General features: G+C 37.9%; 1 protein-coding gene across 1 annotated transcript in view; it reads left to right on the top strand.

The window, feature by feature from the left end:
- Positions 1-26,595, top strand: part of ANKFN1 (ankyrin repeat and fibronectin type III domain containing 1) — a 146,841-nt gene that overhangs the window by 33,837 nt on the left and 86,409 nt on the right. Inside the window, exon 6 of the mRNA XM_045837324.1 lies at positions 1,238-1,351. Coding sequence (XP_045693280.1) covers positions 1,238-1,351 — 114 coding nt within the window. The remainder of the gene's footprint in view (positions 1-1,237; positions 1,352-26,595) is intronic.

Genomic DNA, 26,595 nt, shown 5'->3' with positions numbered 1-26,595 from the left:
GCTTTTGTGTGCACTTCCATTCTCTTTTACTGATTCTTTTGTTAGTTTAAGAAAGTCCTGTTTCTGGGTAATACTAGCACTGGAAAGTACTGCTTAGTGGAGCCTCTGATATAAAAATATATAGAAAATTCAAATACTTGTGAAATATTAAACTTCTATTCCAAAAGGAAACTTACTTAAACAACAGGAAAAAAATAGAACTATATTGAAATTTTAAATATAAGGGAAAGGGCAGTTCATTAGTTTGTAAGTTATCTGCCTCTGCTCTGGTGACTTTAGCTGTGATAAAGACCACAGGTGGTGAAAATCTTGTTTTCCAAAATATTACTGTAAACTAAGTTCCAAAACTAGGCCTAATGCTTTCTGTTGAAACAAATAACATAACCAACATGAAAGAAAGGTTGCTTTTAATATTAACATCTCTGAAGCAATGCTGATACGTTTGCTCTTTTAGTAAAAAAAAAGTTCAGCAATCATTTTAATAAGTGCATTTGCTATTGTGCTTCAATCAGGACAAATTAATATTAGAAGTCATTTTTAGACTTGATATCAATTTTTAATTTTCTAAGTTATAAAACACCTTCTAGTGTTAAGGAATACCTAATACCATCAGAAATCTGCTAGCAGACATGACATTTGCCCATGAATTCTTTCTTAGAAAAATACCACTGTGTAATATGAGGCAGCATGGCAACAAAGCAAGTTAACCTTCCACACTGGGAAGAGCCCAGCATTGGGCATCCAAAGTCATGGGCTTTCATCCTAGCTGTGTCTTCATTGTGTCCTTAAACAGGTCATTTAGCCCCTTTCAGCTGCAGCTTCCTCATCCTAAAAGAGAGGATGCTGTTACTTGCCCTTTCTACCCAACAGGGTTGCAAAAAGTGTCCCATGAAATGATTTACACAAAAGTACTTTATAAAATGAAATAATTCCTGCTAACGCTTTTCTAGCCTTAGCTGGTCCAGCCAACCTCCTATTGTGTTTCTGGGATATTTGGGGAGGCTTAACTGGTACTATTTACCCCTTTAGAAGATGTTCTAATGATCAAATAAGACCAAGATGGCAACAAATAAAGGCCATTGAGACCTCTAATGAAAATGTTCAAAAGCAAAAGCTATTAGGCTCTACAAACAAATGTTTCTATAGTGTGTGTTTCAGGGTGTCCTTTGAAGATGCAGGAACATTGTTTGAAAAGGATTTGCTTTGTTAAGATCCTGTGTTTTTTCCTCTGTCTCAGGAGCCCCCGAGGTGCCAACCAATGTCTGTCTCATGGTAACCAGCAGCACATCACTCACTGTCAGCTTCCAAGAGCCTCTGAGTGTCAACGCCGCTGTAGTAACCAGATATAAAGGTACTGTGCTCTAGATGTTTTTTTCATTGCTCCTTCTTAAAAAACAATCCATTGTTTGGGGACCAGTGTGCATTTTGTATGTTTGCTTCCAGCTGATAGGCTGTTGTTTCATTCTATGTGGAGTTGAAATATTTCTACATACAGAGCAAAAAGGTGACAGAATAAGTCACAGAAAAGATGAACCACAAGACTGGGCTGTTATTCCAAGCTCCTCAATTAACATTACTTTTCCTATCCTATTTGCAGAGGACCTGCTCTGTGCATGGCATAGGACTGGGGACAGGACTGAAGGGGACACACTGAAGAATCAGCCTGGCTCCAAGGAGCTCAGAGGCTTGGCCATGGAACATACTAAATAGGGGGGCATATATTATAAATTGATAGCTGCAATGGCAGGTAACTAGAGTTGAAGACTGAAAAACTCAACAACAAAAAATATAGTGCACTGGAGCTCAGAAAAGAAAGGGATGGGGAAATGATAGGCTCAGGAAGGCCCCAGAGTGGAGGTAGCATTGGGGCCTGGCTGTCAAGGATGGCTAGGATTTGAACCAAAGATAAACTCCCAAGTGGAAAGAACAGTGAGAACAGGTATGAAAGCGAGAAAAGGCGGGACAAGTAAGGAGAATAAGAGAATATACTGAAGGAATAGAAAATAGCGTGGCTCCAGGGGAGGGGAAGGATCATGACAAGATACAGTGAAATTAAGATTAGAGAATCAAACTAATGTTGGGAGGTAAGGGTGGGATGAGGCTTGAAATCAAGATTAAGAAGTTAGACTCTTGAATAAAGTCTGCAGTCCACTGTATGAAGACAATATTGGAAGGGATATAGATTTAGAATAAGAAAATGAATTAGGGGACAGCTACACACAAGTAAATGAAACTCAAGCACCAACTTACACCATACACAAAAATAAACTCAAGGTGGATAAAAGATTTAAATATAAGTCATGATACCATTAAAGTCCTAGAGGAGAACATAGGCAGGAAAACCTCAGATATTTCATGCAGCAATATTTTCACTGATATGTCCCCTAGAGCAAGGGACATAAAGGAAAGAATAAACAAATGGGATCTCACCAAAATAAAAAGCTTCTGCACAGCTAAAGAAAACAGTATTAAAATAAAAAGAGACCAACCATATGGGAAAACATATTTGCCAATGATACCTCAGACACAGGTTTAATCTCCAAAATATATAAAGAACTCACATGACTCCACTCTAAGAAGACAAGCAACCCAATTAAAAATGGGCAAAGGACTTGAACAGACACTTCTCCAAGGAGGACATACAGAGGACCCAGAGACACATGAAAAGATGCTCAGTATCGCTAGCTATCAGAGAGATGCAAATTAAAACCACAATGAGATACCACTTCACACCGGTCAGAATGGCCATCATAAACAAAGCAACAAACAACAAGTATTGGAGAGGTTGTGGAGAAAAGGGAACCCTAGTGCACTGTTGGTAGGACTGCAGACTGGTGCAGCCACTGTGGAAAACAGTATGGAGTTTTCTCAGAAAGCTAAAAATGGATCTACCTTTTGACCCAGCCATTCCACTGCTAGGATTATATCCTAAAAACCCTAAAACACCAATCCAAAAGAACCTGTGCACCCCAATGTTCATAGCAGCACAATTTACAATAGCCAAGTGCCAAAAGCAATCTAGTTGCCCATCAGTAAATTAATGGATCAAAAAACTATGGTACATTTACACAGTGGAATTCTATGCAGCAGAAAGAAAGAAGGAGCTCCTACCCTTTGTGACAGCATAGATGGAACTGGAAAGCATTATGCTAAGCAAAATAAGCCAGGTGGTGAAAGACAAATACTGTATGATCTCACATTTAACAGGAACCTAATCAACAAAACAAACAAGCAAGCAAAATATAACCAAAGACACTGAAATGAAGAACAGGCTGACAGTGACAAGAGGGGAAAGGGGAGGGAATTTCAGGGAAAAAGGGAAAGGATTTGCAGGAACAAGTATAAAGGAAACAAGGACAAAAACAAGGGGGGGGTGGAAATGGAAGGGAGGTGGGGAGGGCTGGGATGGCGCTAAAAGGCAGAAAATTGTACTTGAACAACAATTAAAATAAAATAAAATTTAAAAAATGAATTAGGAAGCTACCCAGGAAAGAGGTCACAACAGCCTGACCCTGCTGGTATAGCAACACCAGGAAAGGAGAGAGAGCCCAGAGGAGGAGGAGAATGCCATTGTTATGATGATAACAGCCATGGCTTACATAGCGCCTAGCAGAGTGTCCAGTCTTTGGGCATCTCTGGGCCACACTGGAAGAAGAAGAGCTGTCCTGGGCCACACATTAAACACACAAACACTATCAAAAACTGATGAATGAAAAGAAAGGTTTTAAGTAAATTTACAATTTTGTGTTGGGCCATATTTGTAGCCATCCTGGGTCACATGCAGCCCCAGCTTGGACACCCCAAACCTTACATGCATTAACTCTATTTAGACTTCACAACCACCCTATGAGGTAGGTCCTGGTAAGATTCCCACTTTGCAGATGAGAAAACTGAGCCGATGAGGTTAAGGAATATGCCTAAGGCTCCCAGCAGAGCCAGAAGTATCTCATTATGTTGACACTTGAATATGGTAGACAAAAAGAAATCTATTTCCCTGATTAAAGAACTCTTGTGGAAATACCATGAACGGTTCTAAAACCTGATAAAGCTTTCTACACCTATTCCAAGATGCCAGGCCACTAGGTAGAATTTCTGTGTCCAGGTCACTACTCCTCCCTTTGGGCCACAAATATGTCCAGGTAGTATATGCACATCTTTACCAAGCCCTGTTCCCATGTCTGCAAACAGTATTCTCCCCATACCATAGCTTTCTGGGGAACTGCCAGACCACTCCCCTCTCTGTTTGTAATACCTTAGGAAGAGAGCTCTGAATTGGTTATCACTTTGGGTTTCCTGTCACAATCTAAAACAGTGACTTGCAACCTTTTTCAGCTCACGGCATACATAAACTACTAAAATTCTGTGGCACACCAAAAAAATGTTATATTTTTTGCAGATGTGACAAAAAATAGGTATAATTTTGATTCATTCACACCGGATGGCTATTGTTGTGCTGGCTGTTGTCCTATTTTTACTTGACAATCTAAGGGAAAGGAGGTCATTGCCCCTGACTAAATAGTCAGGTATTACACGTTTTAAAAATTCTTGCAGCAAAATTCTTGTAGCACATCGGTGTGCTGAGGCATGCCAGTTGGAAATCGCTGTGCTAAGAGAAGGCAGCCTGAGGGTGCTAGCAACAGCAGATAAATGAAGCCACCCAGGATGACCTCCCACAGCCATCCTCTGATACAATTCTGATACTTTCCTCCGCTGTCTCATCTGCCAAGACTTTCTGAAATTCAGAGAAAGTTTTTGGTTGGCAATGTCAGACATGGGCATTTTTCTCTTTCTATCTCTTTCCTGCTCAGGATTTTGATAAATGGTTTCATCTGTGCTGCCCAACTTGACATTTGCTTCTTACATTTGATTAGTGAGCTACGAGGAGCTAATTCATCTAGACTGCCAGCTACTTAATACCTGGCCACAAAGCCAGCAAATTCTATCCACATTCGCATATTAACGTGTCTCATCTCAGGAGACTTGCACTTGGGTGAGGTTGAACTGAAAGGTCACAAGTGGGTTCTGTTAGTAACTGGAGGAGATTAATTAAGCATTATAAATAGAATTGTCTGTTGCATTATGGAGTAGGTTTCCTTATGCTAATTTATAAGGTCATAAATTGAGTCCTTAACCTGACCACTCTCAAGGATTATTTAAAACAGCTGGTGGCCTACTATACCCAGAGACAGGACAGTCTTTAATTCAGGGTTGAAGTGAATTAATTAATTTTAGAAATACTAGAAAAATTACCCTGAGACAAGGCTAATTGTTTTGTTTGCTTTAGAAAAAGAAGAAACAATGAGAATTCCACCAAATGAAATGGCAACAATCTAACTGACCCTGCAGTGTTTAGGGCTTGGCAAAAACATCTCACATTGCTCTCCAGAATTTCTGGGTTCAGCAAAACCTCAAGCCTATTTTGACAACTGGATGTTTTCCCCCTTTGTGCTTAAACCAGTGTTTGAAAGAAAATCTGAATCCTCTGTTTCTCACTTGTTTACATTCAACTCATCAACATGTTGGTTTTTTTAAAAAGTTCGTTGATATCCAGAAATCTTTCTAAGAGCACCTCTTTATAAGCCTTCCTCAGGCCCAAGGGCCACACACCAGGCCAAATGCCATCACAACTTAGGGATGAAAGGTATCAATTTCAGCTTCAAACCCAGGAAACAGTTTTGAGGGAGACCCACTGGATTTTTCTGCCTGCAGCTCCCCTGGATGCAGGGAAGTGAGGCCAAAAGGGCTACTGTCTGTCTCTAGGAGTTTCCTCCATAAAGAGGCTTGGCATCTGGTCCCATCTCACCAATTGTCATAGTTTACAGAGCACAGCTAGAGCTACTTCAGATGCTTCAATGCTTTGGAAGATCGCCAGGACTTGGTTCTACCTTCTCTCCTCACTGCCTTGGGTGACCTGCCTGATGCTCCCATTTGCAGAGGATGTGTCATTCTCTGCAGGCCCAAAAGTAGAAAACATTTTTAGAAGTGATTTTGCTGTTCTCTGCAGGGTTTGGAGTGGATAGGAAGGTATCCTGTAACAGGTACAGTAAAGCATCTGTTTTCCATCCACAGGATGAATTATTTTCTAGTTTTTACAGGTTTGCCTTGAAGCAGTCATACTTTGGGGTCTGCCAGTTGTGAGATGCAGCTGTAGGTGCTCCAGAAATGTGAATGTCCTGTTTGAATGGCACCTGTCCCCATCTCTCTTCCTACCTTGTTCCCTGATTAGAAACCACCACCCTAGTTCCTCCCTGTCATAACAAATTACCTAACTGTTCTTCATTTAGTGGCATTTTTAAAAAATTAAAATGCATTTCTCCTTGTAGAGATTGCCAGGACCTCTCAGCTGGTAGTGTATCTGCTTCTGCAAAGACCAGGTGGTTGCCTCTACCAGCCATCACCTCCAGCCTCTTTCTCAGAAGCAGCAGCCAAAGAATTCCAGGGAGATATCCAGTAGCATTGCAGCTTCCAGGAGAAAGAGTATACCATTTTCCCATGAAAACCCTCAGGGTTGATCATTTATAATAGCAGTGTAAACTTGATCATGACTTGATCACTTGGGCCATCTTTTCACCAGAGTTGAGAAAAATTTGACTTCATGGGATTTGGGGGCACACTGTTTAGTAATTTAAATTATTTTTATGCCTTCTATTCTTTTCCTCCTACCTCTCACAGTCAAAAAGATACTTGTCTACCAAGAAAAATGTATTGCATTAGAGAATATAACTATTTTCCAAGTCTAATTAATTAAGGATTAATATGATCATAAGCATGATGTGGCTATCTACCCTCATGACTAGATTGAAGTAGTATCATTCTATAAAGCACAAAGATTTATAACTTGATTTAGACTGTTGGGAAGGAGTAAAGCCAAACATTTGCAGGTGAGAACAACAAGGAGAGGCAGAGGGTTATATACAGAGGACATGAAATTCAGTGGAGTAATATTTTTTTGCCTGCAAGTAAAAATGTAACTAAATATATGCTGGAGATAAACAGAAGGCCCAGTGGCAGTGAGAGAATGGCAGCACCACTCAGGTCATTTCTTCCAAGCTACAACAGCCTTTGTGTATCCTTAGTCCTCCTTGACACCTCTGCTGGTTGCTGAGTTGTCAGGATCCAGGCAGTTGACTCTTTAAACGCCGTGTAACCCACCTTAAAACCTTCTACCAATGAGATACGTTGCACGGGGTTACATAAGAGAAAAACTTGGGATTTACCCTTCCCTCAATGTCACATCCCCAACCACCAAGTTCATCTCTGATATATTTGCTTACAAATCCTTTCTTGGTGCATGTACACATATATGTATATGCATACAGTGTATAGTTTTGTTTGTGAACTCAAATATAAATATGATCACCCTATCTATCTAATCAATACTACAACTAGTTTTTTCCCAACTCAACAATATATCATATACATCCTTCTATGTCAGTGTGTTTAATCTTCACTCCTTTTAATAATTTTATAGTATTCTTATTCCATAGATAGAGGTGCCATAATTTATTTAATTATTCTCCTACTTGTGAACAGAGGTTTTTTCACTTTTTTCCTATTAAATAACGCTTCAGTCCTTGTATGGACATACCTTGGAGATATTACAGATTTGGTTCCAGACCACTGCCATAAAGCAAATATCACAATAAAGCAAGTCACGCGATTTTTTTGGTCTCCGAGTGCATAAAAAAGTCATGTTTATACTACACTGTAATCTGTTAAGTGTGAAACAGCATTAAGTCTAAGAAATGTATATATCCTAATTTTAAAATACTGCATTGCTAAAAAGTGCTAGCCATCATCTGAGACTTCTTAGAGTCGCATTCTTTTTGCTGGTGGAAGGTCTTGCCTCGATGCCGATGGCTGCTCATTGATCACAGTGGTGGCTGCTGAAGGATGGGGTGGCAGTGGCAATTTCTTAAGATAAGACAACAGTGAAGTCTGTCACGTCAATTGACTCTTGCTTTCATAAACAACTTCTCTGCAGTAAGCATACAACACTGTCTGATAGCATTTTAGCCACAGCAGCACTTCTTTTGAAACTGGAGTCAATCCTCTCAAACCCTGCCACTGCTTTTTCAACTAAGTTCATGGAATTTTCTAAATCCTTTGTTGCCATTTCAGTAACCTTCACAGCACCTTCACCAGGAGTAGATTCCATCTCCAGAAACCACATTCTTTGCTCATCTACAAGAAGCAACACTTCATCTGTTAAAACGTTAGCACGATGCTACAACCATTTCACACCTCCAGGCTCCACTTCTAATTCTATTTCCCTTGCTACATCTACTAGATCTGCCGTTACTTCCTCCACTGCAGTCTCAACCCCCTCAAACTCCTGTTAATGTGGACACTTTGATTTTTTCCCATGAAACAAGAATGCCTTAATGCCATCTAGAATGGTGAATGCTTTCCAGAGGTTTTCAATTTATTTTGCCCAGATTCACCAGAGGAAGCACTATCTATGGCAGCTACAGCCTTACAAATGTATTTCTTAAATAGTAAGACTTGAAAGTCATAATTACTCCTTGATCCATGAGCTGCAGAATAGATGTTTTGTCAGCAGGCATGAACAGAATGTTAATCTTGCTGTACATCTCCATTAAAACCTTTGAGTGGCCAGCACATTGTCAATAAGCAGTAATATTTTGAATGAAATCTTTTATCCTGAGTAATAGGTCTCAGTAGTGGGCTTAAAATACTCAGTAAACCATGCTGTAAACAGACATGCTATCATCCAGACACTGTTCCATTTATAAAGTACAGGCAGAGTAGATTTAGCATAATTCTAAAGGGCCCTAAGATTCTTGCAATGGTAAATGAGCATTGGTTTCAACTTAAACAGCTGTATTAGTTCCCAACAAGAGAGTCATCTTGTCCTTTAACTCTTTGAAGCCAGGTCTTGACTTCTCCTCTCTAGCTATTAAAGTCCTAGATAGCATCTTCTTCCAATATAAGGTGGTTTTGTTTATAAACTGAAATCTGTTATTTAGTGTAACCAACTTCATTAATTATTTCAGCCAGATCATCTGGATAACTTGAAACTTCTGTATCAGCACTTGCTGCTTCACCTTGCACTTTTATGTTATGAAAATAGCTTTTTTCCTTAACCCTCATGAACCAACCTTTCTGCCAGCTTCAAATTTTTCATCTGCATCTGCCTCACCTCCCTTGGCCTTCACAAAATTAGAGAGAGAGATGGCCTTGCTCTGCATTAGGCTTTGGCTTAAGGCAGTGATTTTCAACCTTTATCGTCTCACAGCACACATAAACTAATTACTCAAATTCTGTGGAAAGAAGTATTTGAAGTTGTAAAAGGCAAGGATCTACATCCAAGATTGCTCTACCCAGCAAAGCTCTCATTTAGAATGGAAGGGCAGATAAAGTGCTTCCCAGATAAGGTCAAGTTAAAGGAGTTCATCATCACCAAGCCCTTATTATATGAAATGTTAAAGGGACTTATCTAAGAAATAGAAGAAGATCAAAACTATGAACAATTAAATGACAACAAACTCGTAACTATCAACAACTAAACCTAAAAAACAAAAACAAACTAAGCAAACAACTAGAACACGAACAGATTCACAGAAATAGAGATCACAGCAGGGAAGGGGAGGGGGGAGAATGGGGGAAAAGGTACAGGGAATAAGCACAAACAGTAGATACAAAATAGACAGGGTGAGGTTAAGAATAGTATGGGAAATGGAGAAGCCAAAGAACTTATATGTATGACCCATGGACATGAACTAAGGTAGGGAATGATGGCGAGAGGTGGGGTACAGGGAGGAGGGAAATAAAGGGGAAAAAAATGGGACAACTATAATAGCATAATCAACAAAATATATTTTAAAAATCTGCAGCACACCAAAAAATACATATTTTTGCTAATCTGATTTTAAAAATAGGTATAATTTTGATTCATTCAAACTGACAGCTATTGTTGTGTTGGCTATTGTCATTTTTTTATTTGACAACCTAAGGGAAAAGAAGTCAGTGCCCCTGACTAAATAATCAGGTACTGCATGTTTTAAAAATCTCGTGGCACACTGGTTGAAAATTGCTGGCTTCAGGGAATGTTGTGGCTGGTTTGATCTTGCATCTAGAGCACTAAAACTTTCTTCAGATCAGCAATACGGTTACATTGCTTTCTAAAAATTTGTGTGTTCACTGGAGTAGCACTTTTAATTTCCTTCAAGAGCTTTTCCTTTGCATTCACAATCTGGCTAACTGGCACAAAAGGCCTAGCTTTTGGCCTGTCTCTGCTTTCAACATGCCTTCCTCACTAAGCTTAATCATTCCTACCTTTTGATTTAAAGTAAAAGATGTGACTCTTCCATTCACTTGAACACTTCGAGGCCATTGTAGGGCTGGTCTAATTTCAACATAGCGTCTTGGGGAATTGGGTGACCCAAGGAAAGGGAAAGAGATAGGGGAATGGCAAGCCCATGATGGTTCACAACACACAGTCTTATAAAAGGGCAGTTCTTGGTGCCCCAAAGCAATCACAATAGTAACATCAAAAATCACTGATCACAGATTGCCATAATCATTATAATAATAATGATAAAAGTTTGAAATACTGCAGGAATTACCAAAATGTGACACAGAGACACAAAGCAAGTACATGCTGTTGGAAAGCTGGCACCAATAAGCTTGCTCAGTGCAGAATTTCCACAAACCTTCAATCTATTAAAAAATGCATTATCTGCAAAGCGCCATAAAATAAGGTATGCTGTATGCGTCTCTATGTGAATGCACAGATCTTTCTGCTTCTAGTTAACAACTCTAAAATATTTTTTATGTGTTTTTCTGGGATTGTTAACTAAAAGCGGAAAGAATTATGTGTTCTCTACACTCTGTCTCATTGATCTGTCTACACCTGTGATAATCCCATATAATAACTTTATAGTGTATTTAACGTCTGTTACAGCAACTCCCTCCCCATGGTAGTCTTTTTCAAAATGTCTGTTATTTATACACACCTTCTTTTCTAAATGAATTTTAGAATCAGCTTGTCAAGTTTAATTACTAAAATCTTATTGAGCTGGTATACTATTCCTAAATTAATGTGGTGAGACTCCCCATTCATCATGTCTTCCTAACCAAGTTGAATTTACATATTCAAGGAAGTTTAATAATTTTCCTTATAATATGGGTCTTATATGTTTCCTGTTAAGTTTCATGATGTATATATTTTACAGTTTTGAGACTGTTATGAGTGACTTTCTTTTTAAGATATTCTCTCATTGGCTATTATGGGACAGAAAAACTACTATTATTTTTTCTTTTTAAATCTTCAGTTGACTGCTTTACTGACCCTTTTAGTGGTAGCTTTTTCTTTTCCACTAGGTTGCCTTGCATCTCATAAAATTTTTCTGTCGTATTATTTTCAAGTATTGGTCATTTTGTCCTTTCCTTTCTAATATTTTTCTTCCTTTTCCATATCCAACTTCATTAACTAGAACCAATGTGAATTCTAGTTTCCTCTACATTGTGAATAGTAACTGAGATAGTAGGTATCTGTCTCTCTTACCTGCCTTTGTCAATATGCATCTAATATTTCACTAATTAGTATGATGTGTACTGTATATTTCTGGTAGATGCCCTTTATCAAATTAAGGAAGTTTCATTTGGATTATGATTATTGATATAGTATTGAACACAATTTTGAAATCTCTGTAGTTAAAACCCTTTCAGTATTTCAAAAGTCATGTATTTGGACCCTTTATTTTTTTAAACATAATTTTTTAAAGATTTTATTTACTTATTTTTAGAGAGGAGAAGGGAAGGAGAGAGGGAGAGAAACATCAGTGTGTGGTTGCCCCTGGCCCATAACCCAAGCATGTGCCCTAGACTGGGAATTGAACCAGCGACCCTTGGGTTTGCAGGTCGGCAGCCACAGCAGCCAGGGCAGGCCTTTTCTTTCAGAATTGTTGGACATTTGTCTATTTGATTGGTTTGTATGAAGAATTAATTTCTTGATTCATTAAACCTATTTCTGATTATTTTCTTTTTTTTAAGATTATTTATTTATTTATTTATTTATTTATTTATTTAGAGAGGAAAGGGAAGGAGATAGAGAGGGAGAGAGAGAAACATCAAAGTGCAGTTGCTGGGGGTCATGGCCTGCAACCCAGGCATGTACCCTGACTGGAATCAAACCTGTGACACTTTGGTTCGCAGCCCGCGCTCAATCCACTGAGCTATGCCAGCCAGGGCTATTTTCTATTTTATTAATTTCTGGCTTTAGCTTTGCCAATCTTATTACTTGCTGTGAGTTTATTGTTTCTTTGTTTTTTTTTTTTATTTAAAAACTTAATTTACTGGTTCCTTTATTTTTACTGTTTTATAATCCATGGATTTAAGGCTATAAATTTTCCCCTGACTACTATTTTGTCCATATCTAAAAAGTATAAAAAGCAGTGCTATAATTATCTGTTTATAAAGAATTTGTAATTTGTTTCATTTTCACTTTAACCAGAGTCTTGAGATGAGTCATTTTAAACTTCTAGGTGGCCATATTTTTTTGGCTATATCTTTGTTAATTTCTAATTTTATTATAGTAAGAAAATTTTTTAATGTAAACTGTATCCTATTGGGATGTTTTTCAATTCTTACTTGCGGCTAACCAATGAACCAGTTACATAGGTACCATACTGGGTATTTGAAAGAATATTTAAAGTCTGTTGGGTAAAAAGTGTGGCTGTGTGTTGTTTAAATCCCTGTTCTTTTCTGAAGTGGTGCCCCTTGGATCTTTGATCTCTGAGAAGCTGCTTTATTTGTCTTGCTTCGTACTACTTGCCTGAGTTCCTGTTTTGCTTGTAATTAACATTGCTATCTATGTTTCCATTTGTCTGCTGCCTTTTCTATCCTTTTATCTGCATCCTTTCCATGACATTTGAAATGCATCTTGTAAAAAGTATATAGTTAAATTAATTTATTCAATCTGAAAGTCTGTCTCTTTTTATGTACTATTTTAAATTTTGTCTGTCCAAAGTGATACAAGAATGGGATTTAAAAACCAATCTGCATTGAAAGGTTTATAATGAAAAAAACCAAGTTACTGGTTTTATTCCTCCTACCCTTACTCTTTGCAGAGCCAGCCACTTCTAACTCCTCTAGTCCCCATAGGTACCTGTCTATGTTGATTAATATGATTCTATGGCTCTTTCTTGATTATTAGTCACAGGTCTCATGTATGCAATTATAACTATAACAGAAAAAATTTAACTCTCTCATCACACGATACTCTCCTGCACTCCCTTATTCTCTCAACATAATTATATTGCTTTTTTTAGTTAACAATGTCTGTACAGAATGTGTAAGTTTCTGATATTGTAAAGTGAAATAGTGTACTATGATTGACTGTATTTCCTTTCCTATATATTTTCCTCAAATCTCTACCTACCTTTTTATCTTTCACACCCTACTTGCCATTATCAAATTCAAATTTTTTTCAAATACTTTCAGAGTAGTACCTATTTTTCCAAAAGTAGCACATATTTTCCCTCCCAGAGTACTCTCTGTTCATGTTCACTACGTAATAATAACCCATTAGGTTGCATTAGGGAAATACAAATTAAAACTACAATGCAATAGTACTACATGCTTATCACAATAGGAAAAAAATTTTAAATAGTGACAACAGCAATAAAGATGCAGAGAAATCAGATCATTCATACATTGCTGGTGGAAGTGTAAAATAATATGGGTTCTAAAAAAATCTTTGACAATTTCTTTAAAAAGTAAACTTGTAGTTATCATACACCCTATCAATTACACTAATGAGTATTTATTCTAGCAAAATAAAAACTTATGTTCATATAAAAACCTCAACACAATTATTGACAGCAGCTCTATTTAAAATAACCAAAATCTGGAAACAATTCAGATGTCCATGAATTGGTGAATAATTAAACAAACTGGGTATATTCATACCATAGACTACTGACTACTACTCAGCAATAAAAAGGAACAAATTATTGATCCACATAACAATGTGGATGAATCTCCAGTGAATCATGCTGAGTGAAAAAGCCAATCCAAAAAGGCTACATAGTGTATTATTCCATTTATATAACACTCTTGGAATAACAAAATTATATAGAAATAGAGAACAGACTAATGGTTACCAATGAAGAGGGAAATGGGTATTTGTTTTCTAGCTAATGGATGTATTTTAAAATAGTTTGTTTACTTTTTAAAGGATCTGGAGAGAAAACGGGTGGGCATGCATATGTGTCAGTTTAGCATCTTGATCCAATCTCCAAGTCACTTCTCCTTTTTCCCCAAACTGTATGCTCAGTAAACATGACCTAATGCTAATATTAGCCTCAGCCAACATACTTATGAAAGCATATCTGCTGTTTCAAAAAACTTATGTAAGTCACCTAGGGACAAACATAAAACTGGGTTTTTGTATCAGCTGGTGAAGGATTATTCCTGACACTGATTTCATCTTCTTCCTGTTATATTTGGAGAATCATAGATCCATAAAGCAGTAAGTTTTTGGAATATGTGAGTTTTTCCCTAAGGTATGAGTTCTTTGATGGCAGAAATCTTGTCTTCTCCTTTTTCACCTCTCCTCCTATATCCCAGGAGCACTGGTGGTCTTTCTGTTCTTAAAACACGTTCCCATCGCAGGGCCTTTGCACATGGCGATCCCTGTGCCTGGAACACGGCCTCTCCCGCACCCTGCCCACAGATTGTCCAAGTCTCTATTGAAGTCATTTCTTCAAAGGAGCATTTTCTGAGCATTTAATATCAATCAAGCCTGTTGCATGTTCTATCATGCCTTTCAACTTTTCTTCCAGGTAATTTTCACAATTTGCAGAAATCTATTTCTATGATATAGTTCTTTAAGTTGAAAAGACTTTATTACAAAACTTCTTAGTCTAATATCTAACATATTCAATAAGTTAATTCTCAAGTTTAATTTGACCACCCCTGGATGCTTCATGGGAATAATGTTTCATGGAACCCTGAGAACATTTAAAGTAGACATTCTCAAGCTAAGATGCACATTAGATTCACCTTGCTACAGCCCCTTCCAAGACCAATCAAACCTGAGTCTCTGCAGGGTAGGGACCCAGACACAGAAAACTTTTAAGAATTACTAGGTGACCCAACACAAAACTAGGCTGTGAACGTGCTGTCATGTTTCCAGTATCTGTCACTCCCATTAGACTGTAAGTCTCAGGTGAGCAGGGACTTTTTGTTCACCTTTGTATCCCTAATACTCAGCACAGGGCTCAAATATATACATAGTAAGTACTCAGCTAATTCATTGTGCATCACAATAAACACAATCAACACAGTCCCCTTGTTTATGGGACTTAGAGATTAGTGGGGAACTTAAAGCTCACCAACATAAAATTCACTTCACAACATAAAGAAAAGACGGCCTGTGCCATTGACTCAAAGTGTTGAGGCTGGAGTTTTGCACAGGCTTTGTCCAACAGCCTCTTTCACTGACTCTCACCTCTCATCCCTTTCCTGTATAAGTAGTCCACAGTTCTCTTCCCGGCCCCTCCCCTCGTCTTCAGTTTCATCCTTCGGCACTGTGCTGGCTCCTCCGAGCTCGCTGTCTTTAGCACACTTGCCACTGGAAAGTTTCTGCAAAGGTGATCACATCAGTGCTGAGTAGAGCGGCTTATTTCTTCCTCCTCCCCCTCACACACCCCTCCGGAACTTTGGAGCCATGAAGCCTCTTGGCGGAGAGGGAGGCCCACCAGGCAGCTCTTTATTGCCATGCAACTGTGAGATTCCTCCCCACACTTCCTCCTGGGGAAAAGTCAGCCTGCCAATCGAGATTTAACAGTGGAGCAGTGCATGGTGACATGCCAAGCCCCCCCTCCCACCACCCCCCACTAACCATCCCCATCACCACCTCACACCGCCATCCCACCCCCGGACTGAACAAACTGTATCACTTACCCCCTGGGAGACTGGCAGTTGCTGAGCCCAGACGCCACAGGGGCTGGTGAGTTTCCAGTGGCCACAGAGGCAGGTCTCCACTCAAGGCCCAGCCTGTCTGTGACTGCCTGCCTGGGCACACGGCTGGGACTGTGGATGATGCACACTTTCTGGGCCACCTTCTCCCTCAGAGATTTTCTCGATGCCTTTTTTGGCCAGAACCCTTTGCAGCATTATAGTTTGTCAATAGCCCGCGACTGCTTTCTAGAATTTCTCTCCAGGAGAAAGTGTGTTTTTCTAAGAAATAGGTGTTCTAGCCTGAAACCTAATTTCATGTGAGGGCTTGAAAATGAAACAAAAATAATCACCCTCAAGTCTGGAAGCTGAGGGGCCTCTCCATGCTGTGAGGAGTGCTTCCTTTTGGAAGGTGGGAGGCCGTGGTGGTCCTTTGTGATTCTTAAATAAAAATTTTCCAATTATAAATGTAATGTGTGCTCCTGTATCAGCCAGGGTCCCAGAAGAAAACAAAAGTACACTCAGCTTGAATTTTCAAAAAAATTTAAGGAAAGGATTATTTAGATTGGTAAGCAGAGTTCGGGAATGGTGAGGGATAGCAAAGCACATAGGACTAGCAACTTTGGGAAGCTGGAAGGAAAGAGGGGTAAAAGCTGGGGCCTGGGCACCCGTCAGGAGTTGCTCTGTGCAAGGACACACCCGCCACCCCACAGAGGCACTGCCTAAACCCAGCTAGAAGCCCAAGGGCAATGGGCCCTGAATGTGCAGTCTACAGGGGCCTCCTAGAGACAAAGAGCAGGACAGCAAACATCAAAAAATTTTCTGGGGTGAAAAGAGGATAGAGGGATAAAAGAAAACTAGTATAATAATTATAGAACATTATGAAGAACAGAAATTTTAAACAAAGAAACAAATCACTCACTTAGTCCTACATCCCAAAGAAATCAACCTCTTGAAGGAACTTGTGCTATTTTTTTACATCTCCATAATCAAGGTAAGGGCATATATTTAAAATAATAGTGATCCTTATCAAGCTCATACCATGTTCAAGGCTTTACAAGCATTGCTTCTTCTAAAGCTCACACAGCCCTATGAAACAGGTAGAGTGTTACCCTCTCCACAGGAAAGGAATCTAAGGCAAAAAGAACTTACTATGGCCATGAGGATCAGGCTTTGATCCCACAGTCTCTGTTCTTAATGACTGTGCTGTACTACCTCCTCTTCCACTTTACAGGTCCATGTTATGACTTTTGTTCTGAAGCATTGTTTCAATACATACATAATATTACATGGAATATAACAATATGCATTTTATTCTTTCTTGATTGTTGCCTATTCACGTTGCTTTTAATTTTTTACTATAATAAATGCTGCTGCTGTGAACATCTCACTATTCAGGCTTTTTCCCTGCATTTTGCAATATTTCTTTAAATGCAAATTCCACTAGTTTTTCCCTCATTTTAAAATCAGTCTTGATTGTTCTTATCATTTTGAAACACATAGTTGTAGAGAGCTACATGTGGACATGGCAAATAATATTAAAATTCTCCAATTCTATCACTCCACTCCATCCCCAAAGAAAAGAAAAATAAAATCAGAAAAGTGGGAGAAAACATAATGAGTTCAAGGAGTGCTCATTTTAATGAGAAATGGCATCTAAATAGCTCAAAGATCCATCACCCACTGCCTGGTCCCACTGCCCAGGGTTAAGTTGGAACATATCCATGAAGCATAAGCACGGGGCACACAGAAGTGCTACATGCACATTAACCAAATCTAAACCAATGGGTTGTATCTCTTCTAATTAACCATTTTCACTTCTGATCAAGTGTTTGTGAAGGAACACACTGACGAATAGAAACAATTCATCAGGAGAACTTAGGTCTAACTGTTCACTGCCAAGCAAAGTTGTCCATGGACAAAGGAAGGATTTAGGCTCTTCTACAAAGTACTTTGAATGCTTAAATTATGCACTAGGTGTGGGAAAGTTCATCCCATTCTTCAATACAATAATTGATGAGCCACTCAAGGAAAATAAGATGAACTATTTTCTAAACATTTCCTAGCTTCATTGACAAGTGTTTTTCAAAATCTTGATCTGTCTGTTCTATACAGCATGCTGATTATAGCATGGTATAAGTTAAATCAAAATGCCAAATTGCAAACCTCGGTAGCAGAGCATAGGTCTATGCTAAGGGGGCATCATACGGCAGCAAGAGCCTCAGACAAAAAGTCAGGAGGCTGCTATCCTAGTCCTGGTTCTACTTTAACTAGCTAGATGACTTCCCAGGATAATTCAGCCTCAGTTCTCTCCTCTAAAGAAATGAGGAAACAGCACTAGATCAGTAGTTTTCAAGCTGATCCGTGGAATCTTAGGTTTCCACAGAGATGCCTCAGGGACCATATGGCAGGGTAAGAGTGAGGGTAGGGGGAGCAGTAGGAGGTCTCCCAGATGCTACAGTCTAAAGAATTAGGTCTCCCTCTTTTTCCTTCATAGCACCATGAAGGTGCTTTGAAGGTACTTCAGAGCTTATAGTCTTTTCCTCGGACTGTAATCACATCTTTATCCATACATTATTTCCTTGACATCTGTTTCTCTTTCTAGACTATATTCTCCATAAAGGCAGGGACGGTACCTATTTAGTACCCCATTATAAATCCAACGACAAGCACAGTGCCTGGGACATAGTACATGATTATTTGTTGAATGAATGAATGAATGAATGAATGAATGAATTCACACCTGGAGGTTCTTGTAAATTTGGGGATGACTAGTTTCAATAAAGTATACACAATGTTTTCCTCTTTCTCTTCATTATTAAACCAAATGAAAAGAACTATTTCTGAGTTCTGACTTTGCCCTGACTTCTTAGAAATGGTATAACCTTGGAAACAGAGGTCACAACTCTTCTAAGTTTTGCTTTCCTTGTTTATGATCTCTCAGATCTCCTTCTGCTCTAAAATTCCATGATTTCAGTGATTTTTTCCCTTTGGAATCCAAAGACAGTTAGGTAAAGCTCAAAACACTGCATGGGCTTAGAATTCTGTGGGAATGGATGCACTATGTAGTAGAGAGAGATATTCAGAGAATAATTCTAACAGAGGTAATCATGAACTTGGCAAAAACGTGACTAAGAGGCAAGTCGTCATTCTACCAACTACTAGCTTTGTTTGTGATCTTGGGCAAATATTTCATCTCCTCTGAGCTTCAGTAAAGAAGTAATGTAGCCCTGGCTGGTGTGGCTCAGTGGACTGAGTGTGGGCCTGGGAACCAAAGGGTCCCTGGCTCAATTCCCAGTCAGGGCACATGCCTAGGTTGCAGGCCAGGTCCCCAGTAGGGGGCATGCAAGAGGCAACCACACATTGATGTTTCTCTCCCTCTCTTTCTCCCTCCCTTCCCCTCTCTCTAAAAATAAATAAATAAAATATTTTAAAAAAAGAGGTAATATAAGTAAACGTGCTTTGTTAACTATAATGTGCTATATATATGTAAGGTGATGCTATCATTATTATGATTAGGTAGGTTAACATAAAGTTCATAATATTGACATATCATAATAGGCAAGTGTATTAAAAGAGAAAATCTATAGCTCTAAATGCAGGAATTTAGTATAAAAGTGGTTATCACACATCAGTGGGAAGAAGATGTACAATTCAGTAATACTACTGTATAGAAAAATAAAATGTAATTGGATTGATGTCTCACAGCTTATTCCAAGATAAATTATAAAGGGATTAGAGATTTCAATGTAAAAATAAAATGAAATCATTAAAGTTCTAGATGAAAACATGGGAGAAATACTAAAAGTTAAAAAAGACTTTTATAACCATGACTCAAAAATCTAGAATAAATTCAACCTCATTTAATATGTGTATCTTCAGCGGAAACAACTATGAGCTATGTAAAAGATAAAATTTCATATAATAGGCATAGGTTCATCTTTCTTTTTTATGTTGTTCAATTATAGTTGTCCCCATTTTCCCCCATTACTCTCCCCTGCCCCACCCACCCCCACCTGCCATCTGCAATCCCCCTGTCCCGCCGTCTTTGACCATGGGTTCTTTATACATGATCCTTTGATGACCCATCCCCTTCAGCTTTTGAAGTCTATAAGAAAAATGGAGGAAAGGATATCCGTAGAGAAAGAAGCTCAACTTCTTTCATTTACAAAAAATACAATTTAAAACTAACCTGAGATACCACTTTTCACCTTTCAGAATGGCAAAAATCCAAAAGTTTTAACATACCCTCTATAGATTAGTCAGTAGGAAACAGTCACTCTCACATAATGCTGACAGAAAAATAAGTTTGTATGACCATTATGGAGGGCAGTTTGGCAATATCCATCAAAATTGCAAATGCAAATAACCTTTGACCTAGCAATATTTACTAGAGGTATCTGCCCTACAGATACACTTAGAGATCCATAAAATAACATGTGCACAAGATTATTCATATGGGCATTATTTTTAAGAGTGAATTGTATCACACGCAGTTGATAAGAGTAGAATATCTATCAATAGAGAACTAGTGAAATATTCAATAAATTGTTCATACACATCTATACACAGCAATAAGAATGTCAGTCTAGTTATGTATTGATATGGAGAGATCACCAAGATAAATTTTCAAAGGAGTTTGAAAGAGCACATATAATGTGCTACCTTTTGTGAAAAACGAGAGGATCTATATTTGTATTAGTGTGAGTATGAATAAAGAAACTCTGCAAGACTAAAACCAGTGGATGCCTGAGGGAGGCAAGCAAAGCTGGGAACTGGGAAGATGGCAGACAGAACTATGGAGACTCACGGCAGTCTCACTTTTTGTACCTCTTCATTTATGAACCATGTAGATCTACTCAAACATTAAATTTAATAAAAGGGTCAAAAGAAAACATAAAGTTCATGGGATACAGAGAAAACAGAATGAGTCAAGAGAAGAAAAGACAATGGAAGAAGACTTATCAGACTGAAGACTATTATGAAGGAATAGCCTTTACAGAAAAAGCAAGGCCAAGTGCAGAGACACTTTTTACCCCATGCCCAGGAGTAGAAAATGCTTAAGAGTACATCTGAAAGGAGAGAGAAAAAGGACAAATTTATCTGTAAATTTCCAGTGTTTTCCCTGTATTGACAAATAAGAGAGAATAATATAGTAAACTAAAGTGGGGACATTATTTCAAATCTTTTAGGGAAAAAGAAAAAATATCTGTTGCTATCATTTCTATGACCACAGAGGATGAATTTCATGGGGCAGGTTCCCATACTGTATGAAATAAATTTCTCCAAAGGAGTCTTTTGTAGTGCTTACTTAAGCTATCAGCAAAGTGAAGAGTCTTAAATGACAAGAGTGTTTACATATTTAATTTTTGTGTAACACTAGAACCATAAAAGCTCCCTCTTCAAGATGGGGAATATGTGACACATGCAGTTAATTTCCACATTAAATTATTGAATGAAAAGTACACACATTATCCATTGCCACTCTAGGATTAGGTCAGGTCAAATTTTATTGCTTTTGGCCAAGGGCTTTTGTAAGACTTATAAGGCTAAGAGTAGGCACAGTGTGATCTTTGGTGTAAGTTATAGAGTTAAAATGAGGTTCTGAGTGGGAAAATCCTTAGCATTTCAGAGGTAATTTCATGAAAGTCATCATAAGACTAGCACATCACCATGTTGATTTAACTGCAACTTTATAAGATCACTTTAGCTCTGGTTTCTGAAACTGCCAAGGTTCATGTATCTGCCTGACAATAAATAACCAACTTTTTCTAGATCTCTCTGTAATGGATGCTAATTTGAATTTACCCCCAAGAAGTTTCCAAATAAATATGGCAAAGGAAAAAAGGGGGAGGAAATGTGGATGATTCTGTTCAAGAGTTTCAAAAATAAACATTTCATGGGTTAAATATATCTAATAGTATCTACCTTCAAACCTGGACATGGGCATAAAATCTGGAAAGGGTTTAATTATTCTATTAAAGAAAATCTGTATCTTATAAAAACAGTCCATCAAACAAGGTATTTTGGACAAAGTACTACCCCCAAATTGCTTTATGTGGGAGAGGGGAAAGGTGCGGGGATTTAAAAGCATAATTGGTAGGTACAAAATAGACAGGGGGATATTAAGAATAGTATAGGAAATGGAGAGACCAAAGAACTTATATTCATGACCCATGGACATGAACTAAGGAGGGGGATTGCTGGAGGGAAGAGGAGTACGGGGCAGAGGTGGGCAAAGGAGGAAAAACTGGGACAACTGTAGTAACATAATCAATAAAATACACTTAAAAAAAAGACTGGCATAGCAGAATCTGTGGAGGTAGTTAAATTGATACAAAAACAAAAGTTTCTCCTCCCCAGGCCAGTTCTGAGAGTTGAAGCCCTAAAGGAAAGACTCCATTTTCTTTGTCCCGAGACATCTCTGTTAGAACTGGGAAATTACTAGCATTCTCCAAAGTCCATGTTATTTTCTTTCTCCAAGGAGTAGGGCTTAAGACAGCATTAACCCTGCAGAAGCATGAGCACTTCCTAGAGGCTTCATCTTACCTACATAATTGTTTCACTGAATCAAAATAGACCCCTGGACTCTCTTCGCTCTGTTAGTCAGAGAAAGGGAATCCAATTTCTTGTAAATTACATTTGTGTGGTTTTCAATTGGACAGTTCTAACCACCCAATAGAAATAGTTTTGCCAAAACTTCCCTAGGACTTCCCATTTATTTATCATTAAATGGTTTCTAGAAGTATCATTTTAAATTATAGCTACCTTTCTTTTCTGATAATTTTATTCTTTCATATTTAAACAGTTAAATCTATTTCACACTGAGGTGGTAAATTCTTTGTTATTTGGTAAGGAATTAACAAAGCTAAAGAACGTGTTTGTGTTGGTTTGATGTTCTTTCGAGATCGGGGATAAAAATTTGGCCTTCTGGATCTTTTGTTCAATATTGTCTGATCTAATTCTGGGAAATCAAATCCTAATAAAATTATCAAAAGAATTGGGATTTTTTAAATGATCTTAAGGGATGATTATTTGTTTTAAAATATTAAGAGTAAAATAGAGTGATAAAAAGGGTAAAAATTTTTTAAATTATACCTTTTTAAAATTTCTTAGTATTTTTAAAAATATATAAAATCAATTTTTAAAAAAGTTTTATTTAAAATGATGATGTGGAGAGATCTAAAAAGCAAGAATAAAAATTATAAAACACTAAGAGTCATATAAAATATATAAAATTAATAAAAGAAAAACCCAGGACTCTAGAAGATAACAACCAAAGACAGCAAAGATCATGGGGCTCAACCTATTCTTTTAAAACTGAGGAACTGAGAACCAGACAGGTGAAGGGACTTGCTCAATGTCACAAAACTATTTGGCAGAGCCAAGATAAAAATCACAGATTCCCACTCGCAATTCACCATTATTTCCCTGATAGCATACTACCTCCCCAGTAAAAATCACCAGAAACTACAAACAGAACTAAAGCCTAGGTCTCTTTGTTTTCTTAGGCTAGGAACTTCAGGAGTTAATGCACCTAGCCCATAATCTGAGCAATTTGTAGAACTGGGGTGAGATTTCTTGAGTTTGCAGAAGTTGAGAATTCTCAACAAGAGAAGCTTGTTCAATTCTGATCTCCCTGGGATTAGAGTAACATGCTGAGGGCTTTTAGACCCTTGCTACTTCTGCTGACATCAGAGGTTCACACCTCAGCTCTCAGATCCCTGCATTTCTGACAGAGGTGGACCATAGGAACCAACAATCAGTGCATGGGAATAGCCCATTGTCCCTCACTCTCCAGGACTCTGGTCATGATTTTAAGAAAAATAGATTCAAAAGTCTGACTTTGTTCTTTATGTGGATTTCCTTTAAGCATAACCAGATTTATGTGGCGATGAATACAAGGGTCTATACTCCTTAACAAGCAGGTAATCTTTCACTTACTGGCTCCAACATGCCCTATCAGTTTTATCTACCACCTCTTGCCATCTTGCATTCTAAGGCTAAAACCACTGAATGCTCACCTTACCTTGTACTTATCATATAATCTCATGACTTCATGCCCATGTGTATGTTGGAGAATGAATGAGGGAACGAACAAACACACTATAATTTGAAGAGTACTAGAAAAAACTACTGTTCTTAAGTAGCTCCAGCTCCCGTTGAAGGAATTAAAATTTAGCCTCTACTACCTAAGCAATTCATCTTCCCTGTTGGACTACACTAGAGTTGTGATATCAGCTACCAGGTATATAGCAAATAGTCTAATGATTATGATACTGAACCTGGACTAGTGAAGTTGTCAAAAAATCCATTTTTAATGTTATGGGGAGCTCAAGGTTATCCACATAATATTAGTCTCACTCACTTGCATTCTGATATGCTTTTTTTTAATTCAAAAGAGCTGAGATTATACCTAGGGTGCAGGTAATTATGCATGACCCTGCAATCACCAACAGGAGTGCAGCATGTATGGGGAACCCATAACCTATCATTATGTTTGCAGTAAAGGAAACAAGCTTGGAAACTCTGTAGGAGAAACTAATATCCTATGTTGCATCTTCTGACTTTTTCAATTGTAATAAAAATAGCTTAGGGGAAAAATAAATAATTAATTGATTGAATACATAAATGTAAATAGTCTCAGGGCATGTCTTTATGCAATTAGCTATCATTCATACTTTGACATAATTTATCATTAGATGCATCTTTAATTTTTAATTAGAAATTTAACTTTTCTCAGTGATAGGTGGATTCAGTGTTTTGATAATGGAAGAAGGCAGGGAGATAATTTTGGAAACTTAGCACAATGGTGCAAGAAAGTAGGCTTATTTAGAGAAAAGGGTGACTTGGTGAGGAACAAGTAGACCCTACTCTGGGTGAAGGCCAGAACAGGAAAAAGAGACCCAGAAAAAAGGAGTTAGAAGGTCCTAAGAACAACTCTTAACTGCTTCCAGTCTTCATTCATTCATTCATTTGATGCACCTTCAATGGATAGGACACCACCCCAAGAAAATGGAATTCAGGCTCTGGAACTTTGGTTCTAACTACTTTGGTATCATTCTCCTTTTGAATAGCTTATGCCTACAATGGCTCTGACTGCCCAGGAAAAACACACAACAAAACAAACCAAAGAATGCATTTATGCACATACCCAGTATATTTTACCTACAATTTCAAGACTTTCGTAGACACTCTGAAGCCAATCCTTAGATTTTGTAGAGGTCCATGAACTCTAGGTTAAGGACTCCATGATCAGTTAATACTTGCTGATCATCCCAAAGTCTGTTAAGTATTTTTCATGCCATTATGTCACTTAAAAACCCAATCGGCAAGGTACCCTCTTATCTTACCCACCAGGAAACAATGTCAGCATATATTCTCTACTTTGATCTATATGAAAAATATCTGGTATCAGTGGATGCCTCTGGGAAGCAAGCTAAGGGGGAATATAATCTTTTGTAGTGTTTGTATATTTTCCATATGTCATGTCACTTATTTTTTAAAAAAGAAAGATATCAGACCTGCTACTTTTAAACTGGTGTCATTATCCTTTCAATGGGTAAAATAATGGGTGCACTTAGAAAAATCAGATATTTCCAATGTCTTCTGAAAAATGAAACTTTCTACATAAGTTCATATATCCTTTTAAAATCATTTATTTCCTAATACCAGTCAGATAATTTATGGGTAAATTATACATTTTAAAAGTAAATTTCTTCACAACATAATGAGATTGCATCTTGCTAATATATGGTATTTATATTTGTAACAATTAAATGTTTTATTGGAACTCCTTGGTTTTTTAGCTTGCAAATTAGTTTTCAGCAGAATTATTGGACTGTGCGGTTTCATGCCAGGTTTTTGATACAGTAAATACTAAAATAAATAAACTTTTACTTTTTCATTCTCCAGTCCCAGGCAGAATTTAGCCAAACCTCCTTAACCCCATATACACATTCATTTTCAACTATTTCTCCTCTTTGTATGTCAGTAAAGTTTTAGATAATAATTAGTATTAATACTAAATAATCAGTATTAATGTTTGTACATTTTTTAATCAAAACTCTGAAGTCTGAGATGTTTATTACTTGTCTATTTTGAGGCTTAAAGAAATAAAAAATGGTGAGGACATTTGTTAACAGTGAGGATGATGAACACCTTCATGTGAGACAAAACAATTTGAAATAAATTATTAAGTGGTGTCCATTAAGATGCTGGAAATACTCAATTTCAGCCATGATCCAGCTGCAGTCAGGGTTTTGTTTTGTTTTTAAGTTTCTATTAGAAATAGAAGAATCTATTCCATAAATAGGGATAGCCAAAGCAATGTAATTATTTTAACTTCTGCTTGGGCTCTAGCTTTTGCTTTCATTTACTGCTGGAGCTCAATGGCAGATGAACTTCAAGGAGAGTCCTCTACCAGATTTTCCACAATGAAAGAGACCATGTTCCAGGTCTAGAACTGCAGTTGCCCAAGTTCCCCTTTTCTAGGAGAGTTAAAGCAACAGTGGGTCCATGCAGCAGAGTTCTCTGGGGTCTGCTGTCAGCAGTCAAGATGAGGTGATTCAAGGATTTGTCAACACCACCCTGCAATTACTAGGAGATTCATCTTGGTGACTGGTTGAAGTAAGACTGGGGAAAAGAAAAGAAGGAAGGGAGGAAGGA

This window comes from Phyllostomus hastatus, unplaced genomic scaffold, assembly GCF_019186645.2.
Source record: "Phyllostomus hastatus isolate PE091 unplaced genomic scaffold, TTU_PhHast_1.1 phas_contig_210, whole genome shotgun sequence".
NCBI classification, from domain to species: domain Eukaryota; kingdom Metazoa; phylum Chordata; class Mammalia; order Chiroptera; family Phyllostomidae; genus Phyllostomus; species Phyllostomus hastatus.
The sequence above is the reverse complement of the archived record's forward strand: the minus strand, read 5'-3'. Positions and strand labels throughout refer to the sequence as shown.